At 39.6% G+C, this 21611-nt stretch overlaps 1 protein-coding gene across 4 annotated transcripts in view; it reads right to left on the bottom strand.

Moving 5' to 3' along the window:
• Window positions 1-21611, bottom strand: part of SCAMP1 (secretory carrier membrane protein 1) — a 150771-nt gene that overhangs the window by 110973 nt on the left and 18187 nt on the right. For 2 of the 4 annotated variants that reach the window (XM_027552931.1, XM_027552930.1), the window contains exon 2: window positions 9221-9298. The exons of the other annotated variants lie outside the window; for them this stretch is intronic. In XM_027552931.1, coding sequence (XP_027408732.1) covers window positions 9221-9298 — 78 coding nt within the window. The remainder of the gene's footprint in view (window positions 1-9220; window positions 9299-21611) is intronic. 4 annotated transcript variants of the gene reach the window in all.

The raw sequence follows: 21611 nt of genomic DNA, 5'->3' as shown, positions 1-21611 counted from the left end.
AATCCAACAACACATTAAAAAGATCATACACCATGACCAAGTGGGCTTTATCCCAGGGATACAAGTATTCTTCAATACCGCAAATCCATCAATGTAATACACATTAACAAATTGAAAAATAAAACCCATATGATTATCTTAATAGATGCAGAGAAAACCTTTGACAAAATTCAACATCCATTTATGAAAAAAACTCTCCAGAAAGCAGGAATAGAAGGAACATACCTCAACATAATAAAAGCTATATATGACAAACCCACAGCAAACATTATCCTCAATGGTGAAAAATTGAAAGCATTTCCCCTAAAGTCAGGAACAAGACAAGGGTGCCCACTTTCACCACTACTATTCAACATAGTTTTGGAAGTTTTGGCCACAGCAATCAGAGCAGAAAAAGAAATAAAAGGAATCCAAATTGGAAAAGAAGAAGTAAAACTCTCACTGTTTGCAGATGACATGATCCTCTACATAGAAAACCCTAAAGACTCCACCAGAAAATTACTAGAGCTAATCAATGTCTATAGTAAAGCTGCAGGATATAAAATCAACACACAGAAATCCCTTGCATTCCTATACACTAATAATGAGAAAACAGAAAGAAAAGAAATTAAGGAAACAATTCCATTCACCATTGCAACGGAAAGAATAAAATACTTAGGAATATATCTACCTAAAGAAACTAAAGACCTATATATAGAAAACTATAAAACACTGGTGAAAAAAATCAAAGAGGACACTAATAGATGGAGAAATATACCATGTTCATGGATTGGAAGAATCCATATAGTGAAAATGAGTATACTACCCAAACAATCTATAGATTCAATGCAATCCCTATCAAGCTACCAATGGTATTTTTCACAGAGCTAGAACAAATAATTTCACAATTTGTATGGAAATACAAAAACCTCGAATAGCCAAAGCAATCTTGAGAAAGAAGAATGGAACTGGAGGAATCAACCTGCCTGACTTCAGGCTCTACTACAAAGCCACAGTTATCAAGACAGTATGGTACTGGCACAAAGACAGAAATATAGATCAATGGAACAAAATAGAAAGCCCAGAGATAAATCCACGCACCTATGGACACCTTATCCTTGACAAAGGAGGCAAGGATATACAATGGAGAAACGACAATCTCTTTAACAAATGGTGCTGGGAAAACTGGTCAACCACTTGTAAAAGAATGAAACTAGAACACTTTCTAACACCATACACAAAAATAAACTCAAAATGGATTAAAGATCTAAACATAAGACCAGAAACTATAAAACTCCTAGAGGAGAACATAGGCAAAACACTCTCCGACATACATCACAGCAGGATCCTCTATGACCCGCCTCCCAGAATATTGGAAATAAAAGCAAAAATAAACAAGTGGGACTTAATTAAAATTAAAGCTTCTGCACAACAAAGGAAACTATAAGCAAGGTGAAAACACAGCTTTTGGAATGGGAGAAAATAATAGCAAATGAAGCAACTGACAAACAACTAATCTCAAAAATATACAAGCAACTCCTGCAGCTCAATTCCAGAAAAATAAATGGCCCAATCAAAAAATGGGCCAAGGAACTAATTAGACATTTCTCCAAAGAAGACATACAGATGGCTAACAAACACATGAAAAGATGCTCAACATCACTCATTACCAGAGAAATGCAAAGCAAAACCACAATGAGGTACCATTTCACACCAGTCAGAATGGCTGCTATCCAAAAGTCTACAAGCAATAAATGCTGGAGAGGGTGTGGAGAAAAGGGAACCCTCTTACACTGTTGGTGGGAATGCAAACTAGTACAGCCACTATGGAGAACAGTGTGGAGATTCCTTAAAAAACTGGAAATAGAACTGCCTTATGACCCAGCAATCCCACTGCTGGGCATACACACTGAGGAAACCGGAATTGAAAGAGACACGTGTACCCCAATGTCCATCACAGCACTGTTTATAATAGGCAGGACATGGAAGCAATCTAGATGTCCATCAGCAGATGAATGGATAAGAAAGCTGTGGTACATATACACAATGGAGTATTACTAAGCCATTAAAAAGAATACATTTGAATCAGTTCTAATGAGGTGGATGAAACTGGAGCCTATTATACAGAGTGAAGTAAGCCAGAAAGAAAAACACCAATACAGTATACTAATACATACATATGGAATTTAGAAAGATGGTAATGATAACCCTGTATGTGAGACAGCAAAAGAGACACAGATGTATAGAACAGTCTTTTGGACTCTGTGGGAGAGGGAGAGGGTAGGATGATTTGGGAGAATGGCATTGAAACATGTTTAATATCATATAAGAAACGAATTGCCAGTCCAGGTTCAATGCAGGATACAAGATGCTTGGGGTTGGTGCACTGGGATGACCCAGAAGAATGGTACGGGGAGGGAGTTGGGAGGGGGGTTCAGGATGGGGAACACGTGTACACCCGTGGCAGATTCATGTTGATGTATGGCAAAAATCAATACAATATTGTAAAGTAATTAGCCTCCAATTAAAATAAACAAATTTAAATTAAAAATAAATAAATAAAATAACCCAGTAGCAGAACAAATAGACTAAAAAAAAAAAAAAGAGTAATAGTGAACCAAGAAGAAAACTTAAGAAAATGGGGGAAAAAATAGAGAAATCAGAGGCAATAATTCAGGGATCAGTAGATGATACCCACAATAAGTCCTGGGATCCAATTATAATCTGATGACATGAGATTCAAATGATGACATGAAATATATTTGACAGAAAGGAGGAAGACTGTCTAGAAGTAGCAACTAGAAATCAAGACAACATATACCCAAATTTTATGCCAGTTGTCTGAGCAGCTGGTTTTTGAGAAGGTTACAGGGGAAGCAGTGTCCTCATAGAAAGGCCAGGGCAAAGGACAAAACATTCAGAGAAAAACATAAAGATATAGGGGATTTTGGTGAAATTGGACTCTGACTTCCAGAGAGCACAAGTAAAGTTTTAGGAATTAAGGAAACAGAAGGGTTCAGAATCAGTAATGTGCAAAAGCATCATGAGGATTAAAATCCAAGAGATGTAAGAGTCTAGGGCCTCCTGTAGAGAATGACATAAACGGGAATCAAGGACATAGTGAGATTGGTCCTGATAAACTTAGAGTAGTCAAGTGTGGAGGGCAGGGACGGAAAAGTGTTCTGGAGGCTCCGTCTAAATAGGGATGAAGAGATATGAAGTAATACAGTCTTAACCCTAAAGTACCATCTTATTCCCAGTGTGGCACACAAAACTAGGATGAACCTCAGTGATTCTCCCCTCCTCGTGTTCATGTCTTAATATAATACCCTCTCCTTGAGTGTATGTATGACCTGTGATATGCTTCTAATCAACAAAATATGGTAACAATGACAGGGTATCATTCCCTTGATTACATTATATAATGCTATGCTATGCTATGCTAAGTCACTTCAGTCGTGTCCGACTCTGTGTGACCCCATAGACGGCAGCCACCAGGCTCCCCCGTCCCTGGGATTCTCCAGGCAAGAATACTGGAGTGGGTTGCCATTTCCTTCTCCAATGCGTGAAAGTGAAAAGTGAAAGCGAAGTTGCTCAGTCATGTCCGACTCTTTGTGACCCCATGGACTGCAGCCTACCAGACTCCTCCATCCATGGGACTTTCCAGGCAAAAGTACTGGAGTGGGGTGCCATTGCCTTCTCCAACATTATATAATAGAGGTACTCTATTTTAGTACAACAGTGTGAGAAACTCTGCAGACTCTCTGAAATGAGTAGCCATGATGGGGAAACCCCTGTGGCAAGAAACCATGCAGCCTCTAGGAACTGTGGACAGCATCAATAGCCTGAGGGTGGTCTCCAGCTGATAGCCAGCCAACAGCTGGGGCCCCTAGTCATACAACCACAAGGATATTAATTCTGCCAACAACCTGAATGAGCGTGGAAACGATCTTTCCCATCAAGCCTTTGGATGAGAATGGAGCCCAGACAACACCTTGATCACAACCGTGTGAAACCCTGAACAAATGACCCAGTTAAGCTGTGTCCAAACTCCTGACCTATAGACATGATAAAATAATAAATGTGTGCTTTTTCAAGCTGCTAAGTCTGTAGTAATTTGTTACATAACAGTAGAAAATGAATATATCTACTATGAGAGATTCATCTTGACCCATTAAAGGAGGTGAGCATAGTCTAGGGGAGCCAGGCTTATGAGCACACAGTATCTCTTTACTCCATTCAATGACTAGAGGAAGTAGTCTCAATGGGTTGTGAGTTAGAAAGTAGATGACTTTAGCTGGAGCAAACAGCACATTAGAAGATAAGATTTAAAAGACAGTCAAGGGGAGAAGTCTGATGAGACTTTCTACTTTCTGCTCAATTTTTCTACAAACCTAAAACTGCTCTAAAAGATAAAGTAATAAATTTTTTTAAAAAAAAAGATACTGTGCTTAGTCGCTCAGTGGTTTCCAACTCTTTGAGATCCCATGGACTGCAAACCACTAGGCTCCTCTGTCCATGGGAATTCTCCAGGCAAGAATACTGGAGTGGGTTGCCACGCCCTCCTCTTCTTCACAACCCAGGGATCGAACCCAGATCTCCCACATTGCAGGCGGTTTCTTTACCGTCTGAGCCACCAGGGAAGCCCAAGAATACTGGAGTTGGTAGCCTATCCCTTCTCCAGGGTATCTTCCCAACCTAGGAATTGAACCAGGGTCTCCTGCATTGCAAGCAGATTCTTTACCAGCTGAGCTACCAGGGAAGCAAAAAATGTACTTGGCATTCGTTATTCTTAACCCCATGAACTGTAGCCTGCCAGGCTCCTCTGTCCATGTAATCCTCCAGGGAAGAATACTGGAGTGGGTAGCCTTTTCCCTTCTCCAGGGGGATCTTTCCAACCCAGGGATCAAACCTGGGTCTCCCGTATGACACATTTCTAAGGAGTGAAGACCTAATCCGAACTTGGCCTTAAAAAAATAATTCTAGTCACAGCCGGAAAAAAAAAGATTTGAAGAAGAGAAACTAGAGACAGGTAAGTAGATAGGCCATTGTTTTATCTCACATGAGTACCTGAATTAGGACAGTTTAGTAGGAACGAAAAGGACAGACACATAATCTCTCCTGGAGGTATAAATGACAGGATGTGGCTACTGATTAGATGTAGGATACGAAGCTGTTTGAGACAAAGAAGACTCAGGTGCTTCCAGCCGATGACACTAGAAGGCAATAGTTAACATTAAATGAGACTAAAAACAAAGAAGGTTTCTGAAGGGACAGATTATGAGCTCCAAGAGAGACAAGAAGCAAAGGAGAAAGAAAAAAAAAATTTACAGAAATGTATGCCAAAAGAAAATGAAAAGTTATTACAGTACAGAAATTGCTTTTGCAGTATTAAAAATAGGTAAAAATACTATGTACTAACCAGTCAGTTCCTGGAGCTAAAATTTTAATCCATTATCAAAAGAAAAGTTGACATTAGAAATTATTTAACTCAAATCTTCCTCTCTAGTTCCACTGTTACACATTTGGGGGAAAAAAATGCACAAACAGATAGCTAAAGGGAAGTTGTGTATAGAGCAGGTGCTTGCGACAAGCGAGAGCGGTGGGATCTGGTGGGAGGTGGAAGGGAGGTTCTAGGCCAAGAGGGAGGGGACATGTGGATATCTATGGCCGAGTCATGTAGACGTATGGCAGAAACCAACACAACATTGTAAAGCAATTATCATTCAATTAAAAATAAAATTTTTTAAAAATGCCCAAAGACGTTAGATGGCTTCCTAAAGGTAGCAACTAATTAGTGGTAGGGACTAGACTAGAATCCAGGTCTTATGATTCTCAGTCTACTCCATGTCCTGAACTGACTTAGAGGCAGTTCCTATTTACATAAATCAATTACCTATGTCCTTTACGGTCATAAATGACCGCCTAAGCATGCTAGTACTTGGAATTTTCTTCTCTTGGTTCTTCTGCAGATCTTGCTGCTTTATGTGACAGAAATCATAAATACCAACAACCAGCAGAACAGGAAAGAAACGAAACAGCCTATTCCTGAAGGAAAACAGCATGACAGTAAACGAGGCCATGAGAAGCGTCACTGAAGATTTTACCAACAGTACCACACTTCCTCCATACACACAGACAGGGCTGTCTCCGTATTCCTACGCTTCAATACTTGCCAGAAAAAGTCCTGTCTGAAGCCATGAATGCCATCACCAGTGGCTGAAGCTTGTTGAGAATCAAGTTGCAACAGGCATTTTAAACTGTTGCCTAATTTAAAAGGAAAACATTCCCCCTAAATATGTAACAATTCTCAAGGATGAACTAATTCTTCTAGTAATTTATATATTAAGTTTTAGAGGGTAAGCCAGGGAACCCATCATGCTCAACATAATACCAGAGGTAAACTGCATTTTGAGTTCAAACAAAAAAAATTATTTCATAACCAAAGACTATCCTCCACTTCATAGCACATCTCAATTCAGACTACCACATTTACAGTATCCTGCCAACCCTCAGTCTAAAAATTACATGGTATTTTATGAATTTATAAATTATTAAAATTATTTAAATATTTGTTACTTTCCTTAAAATTTCCACTCAAACAGAAAATTAAATATAAAAGGAAACCTAAAAAGAAAAATAAGAAAGAAAGGAACTTTCTAAAGTCTTAACAAAGCTATACACTAATTCTGCTAAAGGATCTTCCTACTAGACCTCAAGTAGTTCACCACACCCTTATGCAACAATCTAGAAGATTGCTTCACTGTCACAAATATTTTTCTACGACAAATATGGATAACAACAATCCACTAAAATAGTATTTGGAGTTCTGAAATATCACTTAATCCAATTATCCAAGTACACCTGCTCTGTCTTAGAAAATAGTCACAGCTGCAGAAAAGGAGGGGAAACAAATTTCTAAAATCATACCTTATGAAACAAAAGAACTCTGAAATTTTAAATTATTTTACCTGTGTTTTCCCCAATGTAAAAAGTTCAGTGCAAAATGCATCAGTGCTCTTACATCAATAATTTTCCTGGTTCTGACACTGTATCATTGCTCATAAAATCTAAGAGAAGTTTCATTGTAAGTTGGCTGTTCATTATTGCCTAGCTATTCTTTCAGAAAATCTTTCCTTGACTGTAAAGTCTCAAACATTTAAAATCATAATTTATATTTTTTTTCCTGGATATATCTTCTTTGTGTAATTTTTTAAAATCCCAATTAGGTGAGAAAATTTCCATGACCAAGACTATACCTGCTATTTCTTAGGTTGCTGCTGCTGCTGCTAAGTCGCTTCAGTCATATCCGACTCTGTGCGACCCCATAGACGGCAGCCCACCAGGCTCCGCCGTCCCTGGGATTCTCCAGGCAAGAACACTGGAGTGGGTTGCCATTTCCTTCTCCAATGCATGAAAGTGAAAAGTGAAAGTCAAGTCGCTCAGTCGCATCCGACTCTTCGCGACCCCATGGACTGCAGCCCACCAGGCTCCTCCGTCCATGGGATTTTCCAGGCAAGAGCACTGGAGTGGGGTGCCATTGCCTTCTTAGGCATCTGCCTCTAAAGACAGCAGGAGCAAAATGGAAAATGCAAAAGCTTTACAAAAAAAAAAAAGATGAGTTACGTAAACCAGTTCTGCCACTTACTAACTAGATGACTGGTGTTTCAGTTTCTTTATCAGTGAAAGGAAACAGAAAATATCCGTGTTCAATGTTGTCATAAGAATTTGATAATACAGGTAAAAGCAGAGGGCACAAAGTAGACAACTTGTTGAAGAACACTACTATTAACATTACCACAAAGAATAATCTAAAACTACTACTGTAAAAAGGTTAAACATATTTATTGCTAGTAAAATCTTCCCAAAAAGTATATAAAAATCTCTCTTTATTCATCACCAGCAAACTTTAACAGTCATTCAAATCTCTACCCTCCAGAAATCATGTTAGAAGAATTACATATAGTGGAATAAAATATACCAGGCTCTTTTTCTTCCTTTCAACTCCTACCAAGTTGCAATCTCGTACTTTTTCACAGTTTTCTATAAGGCTGTGCCATATGACATTGCTATCTTTACATGTCAACACTGGTCAACTTGTTGGTCATTTCACAGGGTTCAATATGAAACTGACATGCTCAGTGAAAATGATCTCAGCCTGGGTTGCAGTTGCTAAACAGAGGCTGTTAAAATAAATGAGGACTTCGAAATACAGTGAAATTTAAAAGTTCACCCTTATTTTAGGGCTTTTATCTTGCACAAACTTCTTCCTAAAACTAAAAAGTTAATAAACCATGAAGATATTTCCAAGCAAAACCCTATATGATCTTCCAGGATTATTTTCTAGATTATGAAAAATATGATCTTCAGGAAGAGATGATCAATTAAGCATCCTTATGCTGACATGTAAATGCAAGCACGGAACTGAAGGACTTCAATACCTTTAATATCAGGATGACTAAAATTTCAGGAGCTAACAATGTTTAAAACTAAGGGCCTCATGAGTGTGATATTTAAGCTAAAGGCTCAAATACAGGAGACAAAATTATTTGCCAGAGAATTTTTGAGAGAGAATTCTCAACCTATCTTCAGTAGTCCTCAAAACTGGCTCACAATAAAATTATCTAAAGGATGAAAGGAAAAACAAAAAGCTGCCTTATGAGGGATTAGGGCCCTAACAGACACTGTAATGAAGTTCCCCAGCTGCTTTTAACATGCATTAAAGGTAGAGAACCCCGTCCTTGAGGGATTTGTCCATACTCCTTCATTTTATAAACCAAGACTTCATTTTGAGAAGATTATGTTTCTAGGCCGGATAAAGTTCCAGAGATTCTAGTCGACCAGAGGAGAAGGCTAGTCTTATTCAGAATCACCTAATTCAGATGACAATCATACAAATATTAATGGTACAGTTCTGTACAAACATCTCTGTAAGAAAACATCACCCTGTATTACCATGAAAACAACATGGATAGCAAAAAATCTCCCCTGTTTAAAAAACTGTAGCAATATAACATATTAGAGGGGTTATTAGCAATTTGTAGAACCATCATGGTATTTTCAATTACTTGGAATATTCCTTTTTTTTAAAAAAGAGAACTTGCTAAATTCTAAATAAAACACTAACAGCTTGTTTTATATAAATTTAACAATCAACTTAAAAGAAACCATAACTGAGATATAAATCCCATTTAATTTCCATTTTAATATTTAAAAGTAGTCCAATTAAGAATAGTCTTACTGTTCTAGAATCTGAGAATGGATTGTATTCATCAAGTCCTGGTGGGACATTTCTTGTCACCTGTGTAACTGATGGGTCCTGGAATAAAATTCAAAGGAGAAAAAAAGGTTACTTATCCTTTAAGATACATTAATATTTACAAAGCGTTTGCTTTATCTGTATGTTTGGTCACCCAGCTAAGCTAACAGAGGAAAATAAAGAAGATTATCAGATTTACTCAGTCCCATTTCCACAAAGTTGAAATTTAAACCCACAGCCCTCACACCCTCAAAGAAAAAGAAATGAAAACTAGGTTAGATGCAAATCAACTGCTATTATTTAAAGAACAAAAATAGACCACCTCTTAACAGTTGTGTGGAACCAATTGCATCTTAGCTAATCTTGAGTAAATCCATCCCTTCCTTTGGGCTCCACAAAGAGTTCATGTCCCCCTTTTCTTGAAAACAATGTCTTCAGTGTTCCCTACTGCAGATTTAAGTACCACAGTACAAATTAGTGTCACATACAGGCAACACCTAGAGTACTCAAGATTAAGCCCCTCTTACTCCTTTTATTCTACAAAGTGTTTCTCTATGACTGTAGTTTATACTGTTCCACATGATCCTAGACTGCCTCCCTTTTCCAAGTATTATCACCACACTATCCCAACTTTTCAAATCTTAATATTAGGCTTTCATATAAATAACTGAATCACAAAATCCTAGTTATTCTATTTCTCTTGATTGTGAAATGTAAGATACTAATATAATGAACATCTCAACAAAACTGACTACATAATTAACATGAAAGGCAAATGCAAACCATAATGTACAGCCTCATCAGCCTTTACATCACGTTAGTTAAACTTTCGCATTCATCACAATCAAATGAAACACACACTGCTGCACCCTACTCCCAGAGTTTCTGACTCAATATGTCTGGGGTGGGACCTGAGAATCTGCAGTTCTAACAAATTCCCAGGTGATGCTGCTGGTAGGGACCACCGCTCCCTTGTCTACACTGTTCCTTCTCTAATCCATCTTCCTCAACAAAGCCAAAATTACCTTCCAAAAATGTAAAGCTGATCTTCTCATTCCCCTCCTCCAATCCCTCCGCTCCGCCCCTTATCCATTTCAGACTTTTAGAGACTCTCAACTATAAAATACAGCTTCCTCAAAATGAGACACAAGGCTTCTGACTATCTGAACTAGCCCCTGCCTACCTTCCAGCTTTATCAACTCTTACAACCATTCTCACCTTGCCAGTCCTTTTCCCTTAACCAAACAAAACAAGCTACTGCATAAAAAGCCTCACACTTGGCAATAAGCAAGTGGTAAAGATAAATTAAAAGTACAGCACAAATGAAAAGTAAAGGCTTTAGGTTTGTTCAACAATAAAATGGGAAGGAGGAAATGAAATCCCTCTAATTCTCAGGGTTTCCCCCCCAAGTTTATTTAAAAAATGACTAGAAAGATTATCAAGAGTGGATGTATGCTTCGGTGGGTGGAATTAAGAAAAAAAAGAAACATGAATATTCTGATACAATTTTTGATCAAGTTGACATTGCTGTGCTTAAAATTTGGAAGTGGGTTCAGGGTCAAAAAGTGGAGACCTAGTGAATCTGGATGGTCCAGCTGCAGTCATGAGGCCCAGCCCACCACCATCCACCACAAAACCAGGTGACCTGAGTCCTCAGACACCATGTGCTTCCTTGGCATTGCTTCCTCATGCAGTAACACTCTTCCAGGCACAGTCAGCCTGGCAATCTCCTCCTCTTCCTTAAAGACTCAACCCGAAGACTACCTCATATGCTAACCAGTAATCTTCCTGATACCTGCCTAATAACCCAGTCACTCCGTCGCAATCTCAATGTTTCCACATAACTTGGTATTTACCTCCATGAGCATTTATTTCACTGAACCATGATGAACTTCAGGCAAGTCTTTTTTCCCCAAATTAGACTGTGACATCTTTGAATACAAGAAATCAGTAAACAGGTTTTTATGATGCTGTGAAAGTGCTACACTCAATACGCCAGCAAATTTGGAAAACTCAGCAGCGGCCACAGGACTGGAAAAGGTCAGTTTTCATTCCAATCCCGAAGAAAGGCAATGCCAAAGAATGCTCAAACTACCGCGCAATTGCACTCATCTCACATGCTAGGAAAGTAATGCTCAAAGTTCTCCAAGCCAGGCTTCAGCAATATGTGATCCATGAACTTCCAGATGTTCAAGCTGGTTTTAGAAAAGGCAGAGGAACCAGAGATCAAATTGCCAACATCCGCTGGATCACGGAAAAAGCAAAAGAGTTCCAGAAAAACATCTATTTCTGCTTTATTGACTATGCCAAAGCCTTTGACTATGTGGATCACAAGAAACTGTGGAAAATTCTGAAAGAGTTGGGAATACCAGACTACCTGACCTGCTTCTTGAGAAACCTGTATGCAGGTCAGGAAGCAACAGTTAGAACTGGACACGGAACAACTGACTGGTTCCAAATAGGAAAAGGAGTACGTCAAGGCTGTATATTGTCATCCTGCTTATTTAACTTCTATGCAGAGTACATCATGAGAAACGCTGGGCTGGATGAAGCACAAGCTGGAATCAAGACTGCCGGGAGAAATATCAATAACTTCAGATATGCAGATGACACCACCCTTATGGCAGAAGGTGAAGAGGAACTAAAGAGCCTCTTGAAAGTGAAAGAGGAGAGTGAAAAAGTTGGCTTAAAGCTCAACATTCAGAAAACTAAGATCATGGCATCCAGTCCCATCACTTCATGGCAAATAGATGGGGAAACAGTGGAAACAGTGGCTGACTTTATTTTGGGGGGCTCCAAAATCACTGCAGATGGTGAATGCAGCCATGAAATTAAAAGACACTTACTCCTTGGAAGGAAAGTTATGACCAACCTAGACAGCATGTTCTTCAGTATTAAAAAGCAGAGACATTACTTTGCCAACAAAGGTCTGTCTAGTCAAGGCTATAGTTTTTTCAGTAGTCATGTATGGATGTGGGAGTTGGAGTATAAAGAAAGCTGAGTGCTGAAGAATTGATGCTTTTGAACTGTGGTGCTGGAGAAGACTCTTGAGAGTCCCTTGGACTGCAAGGAGATCCAACCAGTCAGTCCTAAAGGAGATCAGTCCTGGGTGTTCATTGGAAGGACTGATGCTGAAGCTGAAACTCCAATACGTTGGCCACCTGATGTGAAGAATCAACTCACTGGAAAAGACCCTGATGCTGGGAAAGACTGAAGGCGGGAGGAAAAGGGGACAACAGAGGATGAGATGGTTGGATGGCATCACCGACATGATGGAGATGAGTTTGAGTAGGCTCCGGGAGTTGGTGATGGACAGGGAAGCCTGGCGGGCTGCAGTCCATGGGGTCGCAAAGAGTCGGACACAACTGAGCGACTGAACTGACTGGGGGAGTGCACCTTCACTGAATTTCAACTGATTTCCTCCATCATGCTTCACGTTGGACCTTCTCAATCACTGCCACATATAACCTCACCGGAAGATTAAAACCTGGCAAGAAAATCCTTTCACCTTCAGCTAGTCATAGGGACATTAAATCAGTAACAGTTTCTTTGGGACCTCCCTGGTGGTAAGGCTCCACACTTTCACCACAGCGGGTACAGGTTCAGTCCCGGGTTGTGGAAGTGAGATCCCACATGCCACACGGTGCGGCCAAAAATAATGGTAATAGTTTCTTCAATACACATTTCTTGTGAGTAATCAACCTCAGTGTCTTTTCAGTATATATATCATCCTCAAGCTAAATAATAGTCTAAAAACACAAAAGACTCCAGGGATGATTGTGTATAACACATATTATGTATGCACTTACTATATCTGCTAACACTTAATAAGTTTGGGTTTCCTGATTAACACTCAAAAGTTTCTGTATCTTAGGTACTTGTTTAAAAGCAGAAAGAGGACTCATCTAGGATTTGGAAACTCAGTTCACTGGAAATGAACTGAATGCAGTTTGCCTCTGCATACTTAAGCAAGTCACCTAAACTCTCGTCTCATACATAAAATAGGAGAAATATGATATATGATCACCCTGGTCAGTTGAAGCTCTGAAATGTTATGCTAGACTTTAAGTCTTGGTTGTTTGGAAAGCTAACTGCCTATATTTAACCCTCCCCACCCTACTAGTGAAAAGATGTAAGCACTAAACAAGGCACTTCACATTTCAATGTGACTCAGTTTTCTCATCAGTAAGACGTATCACATAGTTCATGAACTACTGCGTGTAAAATGACTGATACAGTCCCTGCACATGGACAACACCTGAGTGACAGCTTAGGCTGTTATCATTATTACCAACAAGAAAAGAAGAGTCAAATAAAAAAGTGCTCCATCTTTTATTAACTGTGGTATCAAGAAAGTAAGTAAAGAGCGTCCTATGTAATGAATAGGCCAAAAACCGTCCACAGCCACCTTCTGAGGAAAGCAGAAGGTGGAGTCCTCCACCCAGTCACTATGCCATGTGCCCCCAGTAGCTTAGCGGCATGCCAAAGGACGAAGAATTGGCCTCTGTGCCAACGGCAGCCACTTTTAGAACCAGACATGAGGGAGCCCGGCAGACCCCTACAGAAGTGATTCTGCTTGGATATTAACTAATCAATTCAATGAGGGCTTGTCTGTTGAGGCACTTGAATGAGACATAAAGATGGTATTAGCAGGAGAAGCTGACACTAGTCACAGTATAACGACAGACAGAAGCAAAGTCATAAGAAGGTGACCAGAAAAAGGGGAGTCAGGTTCAGCAGCCAAGGGGAATGGCATTTACTAGAGTTGCCAATGAGCCACTAAAGCAAAAATGTGGCAACAGAATTGCTGTTCTTCTAGCTGATGAGGAATGACTGGTGTTAGAGAAGTCTTCACACATTCCTACAGACCCCCAGGAAGACCACAGGAAGAAGAAAAAAGGAAGATACCTCAGAGAGGCAGAAGAGACAAAAAAGTCTGGCAGAGATCAGCTTCCTAACTTCACTCAAATCCGTGAAGCTCAATTCTTGTATGTCTTTTAACTACTGATTTTGTGTGAAAAGGGTTTCCACGGGTTGGCAGGAGGGAGGTCAAGGGCAGGGACTGTGGATTGAGGAGACACCATGTGAGCTCCCAGAAACTGTCTCATCCCAACAGCAGACACTGACTGTGTTGGGCCTCCTTCCCTCAGAATCCAAACAAAAATCCTCCATCACCTGAGGTAACCTGAGCATGTCTCCATGCCTTAAAACCAGCACAGGTGGAACCAATGCTCTTGGCCATTTTGTGTTCTATTAAAACTTTACATAAAAACAGTTTACTTTCATTAAGATTTTATATTTAAATAAAATCTTCTGAGTGAGAAAGTTTTAAATAAGTATTACCATTTACTGATGCCAAGTATACATTCTGGTCTCAAACATACTTATTGATCCAAACTGCTGCTAAATCACTTTTTTTTAATTGAAGTTGATTCACAATGTTGTGTCAACTTCTGTAGAGCAAAGTGATCTAGTTACACACACATATGTATATTCTTTTCCACCATGGTTTAGCATAGGATTTAGTTTCCAGTGCTATACAGTAGAACCTTGTTGTTTATCCATTCCATATTTAATAGAAAAGACCCTGATGCTGGAAAAGACTGGAAGCGAAAGAGAAGGGGGTGGCAGAGGATGCGATGGTTAGCTAGCAGCACCAACTCGACAGACACGAATCTGAGCAGACTCGAGCAGACACTGAAGGACGGGGGAGTCTGGCTGTGCTGCAATCCAGAGTCATAAAGAGCTGGACACAACTTAGCGACTGAACAACAAACATAACAGCTTACATCTGCTAACCCCAGTCTCCCACTCCATCCCTCTCCCAACCCCCACCCCCTTGGCAACCACAAGTCAGCTCTCTATCACTTCTTATTTTCATTCTAATTTCACCTTTTCTCTCCCTTCTAAGGAGATGGAGGAGAATACAACTCTAGTCTTTAATTTATCCTTTGATTTTCTTAGTGACAGATATTTCCCACAGTTGTAAAGTTTAAGGCAACTTGACAAAACCTATGCAAAAAAAAAATATATCTTTATATACAAGTTTCATCTCTTCCCATCTTTTCTCTGGATTACCCTATCAGTTATCCTTTTCTCTTATATGTTCATCTTCTTCTTCTCAACAGGACACCTCACATCTACACTTTAAGTCTCAATCATCTTTAAAATGCACACAAGCAAAGAAAAACAAAACCATTTCTTCAATCACCCTCAAGCTACTACTATAAGCCCCCTTCTTTCTACGCACTTATCTCCCACCCACACACCCTCCCATCAGGGGCTGTAAACTGCAATAGCCTTCCCACTATCTCTCCGCCTTGTCACACCTTCTCCAATCTCTTCACAGTGAACCAAGAGGAGCTTCTCAAAATACAAACTTGCTCATGTCACACCTACAGATTTTATGAATGTGAAGAGAACAAATGTATACTAAATTCGGTTTACTCTCTCAATCATCTAAGAGCATATTTTAGGCCTATGAAAACTTACAAGTCTTTGGGAATGAAAAATGAATAACTGGTGAAATCATTTATGGGACAGAGATTGCTAATATGGGTAAATTTTCACCATCCACATAAGTGACTGCTACAACATAAAGACAAGCTTTAAACCAGCGATAACTATTGACGTTCTATCACACACAGCTAAAGCCCACTATTGTTGTAATATTACATTTTATTTACCTAGACCTATGTCATATAATGTAGTGGCCACTAGCCACATGTATCTCTTGAAATGTATCTAGTCCAAACTGAAATGTGCTCAAAGTATAAAACACGTGATATTTCTGATTTTGAAGCACAAAACAATGTAAAATATCATTAACAATTGTTAGGTCAATTATATGTTGAAAGAGATTTTGTACATATGAAGTTAAATAAAATATATTATTAAAACTAATTCCACCTGATTTCTTCTCATATACCTTCTACAAAATTTTACATTACACATGTGGCACAAATAATATTCCAACTGAACAGTGCTGATCTAGTCATTATAATTTATTCAAGAATGGCTAAATTTTCACTTTCATTCATTTGGAAAAATTCAATTATGTCACAAAAAGGAAAGCAATAAACTCAGATTTAAAACTAAATTTCCTTGAAGTTTTTCGAAATTATAAAAAATGGTAAGACACCATATCAGAAGTTTCTCAAGCCAATGTTTTTATACAACACAGCAGCAGACTTCCAACATGCTTTTTCACTGTCCTCACACTTCATGAGCTACCAGAAGACAATAATTTGAATATATTTAATAATTTTGAAAACATTAATATTTACAATTCTATCAAGGAAACCTATGGGAAACTGAAGAAGACTAAAGCAAAGACGGACTGAAGGAGCGAGAAAGAATTCATCTGGTTTAGCACAGGACTAAGAGTCGGACTCTATCTATCAGATCTAGGCCCTTAAATCTATTTCTCACTTCCACTGTATAATCATAAGGGATTTGATTTAGGTCATACCTGAATGGTCTAGTGGTTTTCCCTACTTTCTTCAATGTAAGTCTGAATTTGGTAATAAGGAGTTCACGATCTGAGCCACAGTCAGCTCCTGGTCTTGTTTTTGTTGACTGTATAGAGCTTCTCCATCTTTGGTTGCAAAGAACATAATCAATCTGATTTCGGTGTTCACCATCTAGTGATGTCCATGTATAGAGTCTTCTCTTGTGTTGTTGGAAGAGGGTGTTTGCTATGACCAGTGCATTTTCTTGGCAAAACTCTATTAGTCTTTGCCCTGCTTCATTCCGTATTCCAAGGCCAAATTTGCCTGTTACTCCAGGTGATTCTTGACTTCCTACTTTTGCGTTCCAGTCCCCTATAATGAAAACGACATCTTTTTTGGGTGTTAGTTCTAAAAGGTCTTGTAGGTCTTCATAGAACCGTTCAACTTCAGATCTTCAGCATTACTGGTTGGAGCATAGACTTGGATTACTGTGATATTGAATGGTTTGCCTTGGAAACGAACAGAGATCATTCTGTCGTTTTTGAGATTGCATCGAAGTACTGCATTTCAGACTCTCTTGTTGACCATGATGGCCACTCCATTTCTTCTGAGGGATTCCTGCCCACAGTAGTAGATATAATGGTCATCTGAGTTAAATTCACCCATTCCAGTCCATTTTAGTTCGCTGATTCCTAGAATGTCGACATTCACTCTTGCCATCTCTTGTTTGACCACTTCCAATTTGCCTTGATTCATGGACCTGACATTCCAGGTTCCTTTGCAATATTGCTCTTTACAGCATTGGACCTTGCTTCTGTCACCAGTCACATCCACAGCTGGGTATTATTTTTGCTTTGGCTCCATCCCTTCATTCTTCTGGAATTATTTCTCCAATGATCTCCAGTAGCATATTGGGCACCTACTGACCTGGGGAGTCCCTCTTTCAGTATCCTATCATTTTGCCTTTTCATACTGTTCATGGGGTTCTCAAGGCAACAATACTGAAGTGGTTTGCCATTCCCTTCTCCAGTGGACCACATTCTGTCAGAGATGGGAATACCAGACCACCTGACCTGCCTCTTGAGAAATCAGTATGCAGGTCAGGAAGCAACAGTTAGAACTGGACATGGAACAACAGACTGGTTCCAAATAGGAAAAGGAGTACGTCAAGGCTGTATACTGTCACCCTGCTTCTTTAACTTATATGCAGAGTACATCATGAGATACGCTGGACTGGAAGAAACATAAGCTGGAATCAAGATTGCTGGGAAAAATATCAATAACCTCAGATATGCAGATGACACCACCCTTATGGCAGAAAGTAAAGAGGAACTAAAAAGCCTCTTGATGAAAGTGAAAGTGGAGAGCGAAAAAGTTGGCTTAAAGCTCAACATTCAGAAAATGAAGATCATGGCATCCGATCCCATCACTTAATGGGAAATAGATGGGGAAACAGAGGAAACAGTGTCAGACTTTATTTGTGGGGGCTCCAAAATCACTGCAGATGGTGACTGCAGCCATGAAACTAAAAGACGCTTACTCCTTGGAAGGAAAGTTATGACCAACCTAGATAGCATATTCAAAAGCAGAGACATTACTTTGCCAACAAAGGTCTGTCTAGTCAAGGCTATGGTTTTTCCAGTGGTCATGTATGGATGTGAGAGTTGGACTGTGAAGAAGGCTGAGCACCGAAGAATTGATGCTTTTGAACTGTGGTGTTGGAGAAGACTCTTAAGAGTCCCTTGGACTGCAAGGAGAACCAACCAGTCCATTCTGAAGGAGACTGGCCCTGGGATTTCTTTGGAAGGAATGATGCTAAAGCTGAAACTCCAGTACTCTGGCCACCTCATGCGAAGAGTTGACTCATTGGAAAAGACTCTGATGCTGGGAGGGATTGGGGGCAGGAGGAGAAGGGGATGACAGAGGATGAGATGGCTGGATGCCATCACTGAGTCAATGGACATGAGTCTGAGTGAACTCCAGGAGTTGGTGATGGACAGGGAGGCCTGGCGTGCTGCAATTCATGGGGTCACAAAGAGTTGGACACAACTGAGCGACTGAACTGAAGAGTCTGACACGACTGAGTGACTTCACGTTCACTTTCATGCATTGGAGAAGGAAATGGCAACCCACTCCAGTGTTCTTGCCTGGAGAATCCCAGGGATGGGGGAGCCTGGTGGGCTGCCGTCTCCGGGGTCACACAGAGTCGGACACAACTGAAGCGACTTAGCAGCAGCAGCAGCAGCAACAGACTCTTTAATAGGACTTTCCTGGTGGCTCAGACTGTAAAGCGTCTGCCTACGACGCGGGAGACCCAGGTTCGATCCCTGGGTCAGGAAGATACCCTGGAGAAGGAAATGGCACCCCACTCCAGTACTCTTGCTTGGAAAATCCCATGGACAGAGGATCCTGGTAGGCTATGGTCCATGGGTCACAAAGAGTTGGACATGACTGAGCCACTTCACTTTCACTTTCAGACTCTTTAATTATCTCATGTAATCCCCAGAACACAACCCTATGACTTTCATTCTATATCCTTTCTTTCACTGCTGAGAATACTAGCTCAGAGATATTTAAGTAATTTGCCCAAAATCATATGGCTAACAAGTGACGGGGTCAAGGATTCAATTTCAAATCTCACTCCAAAGACCAAGTTTTTAGAAGAAAATCTAATAAAGTATACAAATTGGTGTTTCAAATACGTCCTCAAAAGAAAAGGGCTGAATTAAATACTGCATTGCTCCATAAACTCTACCTAATCCAATCAATATTACACACTGGACTAGGTAACTTGATTAAATAAGAAATGCCCAAGCTAGGGGCTGTAAGAGGTGCTACCTTCAGAGAGTAAAATTATTTTTTCCTACTCTATACTTCTCAGAGCTACTGGAATCGTATGAATTTAAAAGACACTGAGCGTGAGGAGGAAGAATTATCAGTACTATGAGAGAAGTCATTAAAAATCTCAGCAAAACTTTAAAACAACATTTAGCAAAACTTTTATAACTCATTATAAGGAGTGCTTAATAATCACTGGGAATTATTCAATAAATCATGATAGTGAAAAGTTAATATTCATTTTCACTGTCACTCATGAAAATCTTAAACTTGAGATTCAAAACTCATTTTTATAGACCAAGCCGCTCCTCAATAAATTAGAAACAATTGAAGCAAACACATCCAAGCAAATATACCTCATAAATGCAAATTAAAAGTTAAAAACCAAAACTTTAAACTGCACTTTTTGTCCATGTTAACACTAGCATTAAGTGCCAAAAATATCATTTCATTTTCTAGCCCCTCTATATTCTAAAGGAAGAATGGTTTGGAAACATTATTTCTGAATATAATATTCGTTGTGTAGTCACTCAGTCATGTTCCTCTTTGCAACTCCATTGACGTCAGCATGACAGGCTTCCCTGTCCTTCACTATCTCCCAGACTAATATAATTTAGTGAAAATTACATCTGGATAATTAATGGTGTATGGAAACGATGAGATGGTTGAATGGCATCATCGACTCAATGGACATAAGTCTGAGCAAACTCTGGGAGATAGTGAAGGATAGGGAAGCCTGGCCTACTGCAGTCTATGGGGTCACAAAGAGTCAGACATGACTAAGCAACTGAACAAAAAGGGACTTAAATAATATAGAATGCAAGAAACTAGTTCTTAATCCAGAACTATTTCTTAATCCACATGTGCATGCTAAGTCACTTTGTGACCCCATGGACTGTAGCCCATCAGGTTCCTCTGTCCATGGGATTCTCCAGGCAAGAATAGTGGAGTCGGTCGCCATGCCGTTCTTCAAGGGATCTTCCCAACCCAGGGATTGAACCCATGTCTCTTCCAACTCCTGCACTGGCAGGCAGGTTCTCTACTGCTAGTACCACCTGGGAAGTCCACAGTCAAAATGAAATTAAGAGATGTGTTGTTTTCTTTGTTCTATTTTATACTGTCAACAACATTCTGAGCAGGAACTAACAGAAACCTTCTCACATTATCCTTACTAAAGTCATTAAGGGAACAGTGTTCATCAAGTTCTTTAATTCCTAACTAAACTTGAAACAATAGAATGGGAAAGACTAGAGATCTCTTCAAGAAAATTAGAGATACAAAGATGGGCACAATAAAAGACAAATGGTATGGACCTAACAGAAGCAGAAGATATTAAGAAGAGGTGGCAAGAATACACAGAAGAACTGTACAAAAAAGATCTTCATAACCCAGATAACCACAATGGTATGACCACTCACCTAGAGCTAGACATCCTGGACTGTGAAGTCAAGTGGGCCTTAGGAAGCATCACTACGAACAAAGCTAGTGAAGATGATGGAATTCCAGTTGAGCTATTTCAAATCCTGGAAGATGATGCTGTCAAAGTGCTGCACTCAATATGCCAGCAAATTTGGAAAACTCCGCGTGGCCACAGGACTGGAAAAGGTCAGTTTTCATTTCAATCCCAAAGAAAGCCAATGCCAAAGAATGCTCAAACTACTGCACAATTGCACTCATCTCACACGCTAGTAAAGTAATGCTCAAAATTCTCCAAGCCAGGCTTCAACAGTACACGAACCATGAACTTCCAGATGTTCAAGGTGGATTTACAGAAGGCAGAGGAACTAGAGATCAAATTGCCATCATCTTCTGGATCATAGAAAAAGGAAGAGAGTTCCAGAGAAACATCTATTTCTGCTTTATTGACTATGCCAAAGCACATTATGTCTCCCAACTCAAGTGTGGATCCTTGACATTAGTAACTTCTCCAACTTTGTATTCCTGGTAATAGTACAGTGTCTATCGCAGTGTCTAATTCACTTTCAGCACTCCATATATTTTTGGCTAAATTATCCACTCTTATTCCATCTTCAATGATAAAAATCTCTTGAAAACAACTGAATTTGAAACACTGTATTCTCTAA

This window comes from Bos indicus x Bos taurus, chromosome 10 (genome assembly GCF_003369695.1).
Source record: "Bos indicus x Bos taurus breed Angus x Brahman F1 hybrid chromosome 10, Bos_hybrid_MaternalHap_v2.0, whole genome shotgun sequence".
NCBI lineage: Eukaryota > Metazoa > Chordata > Mammalia > Artiodactyla > Bovidae > Bos > Bos indicus x Bos taurus.
This window is presented reverse-complemented; position numbering and strand designations above follow the sequence as displayed.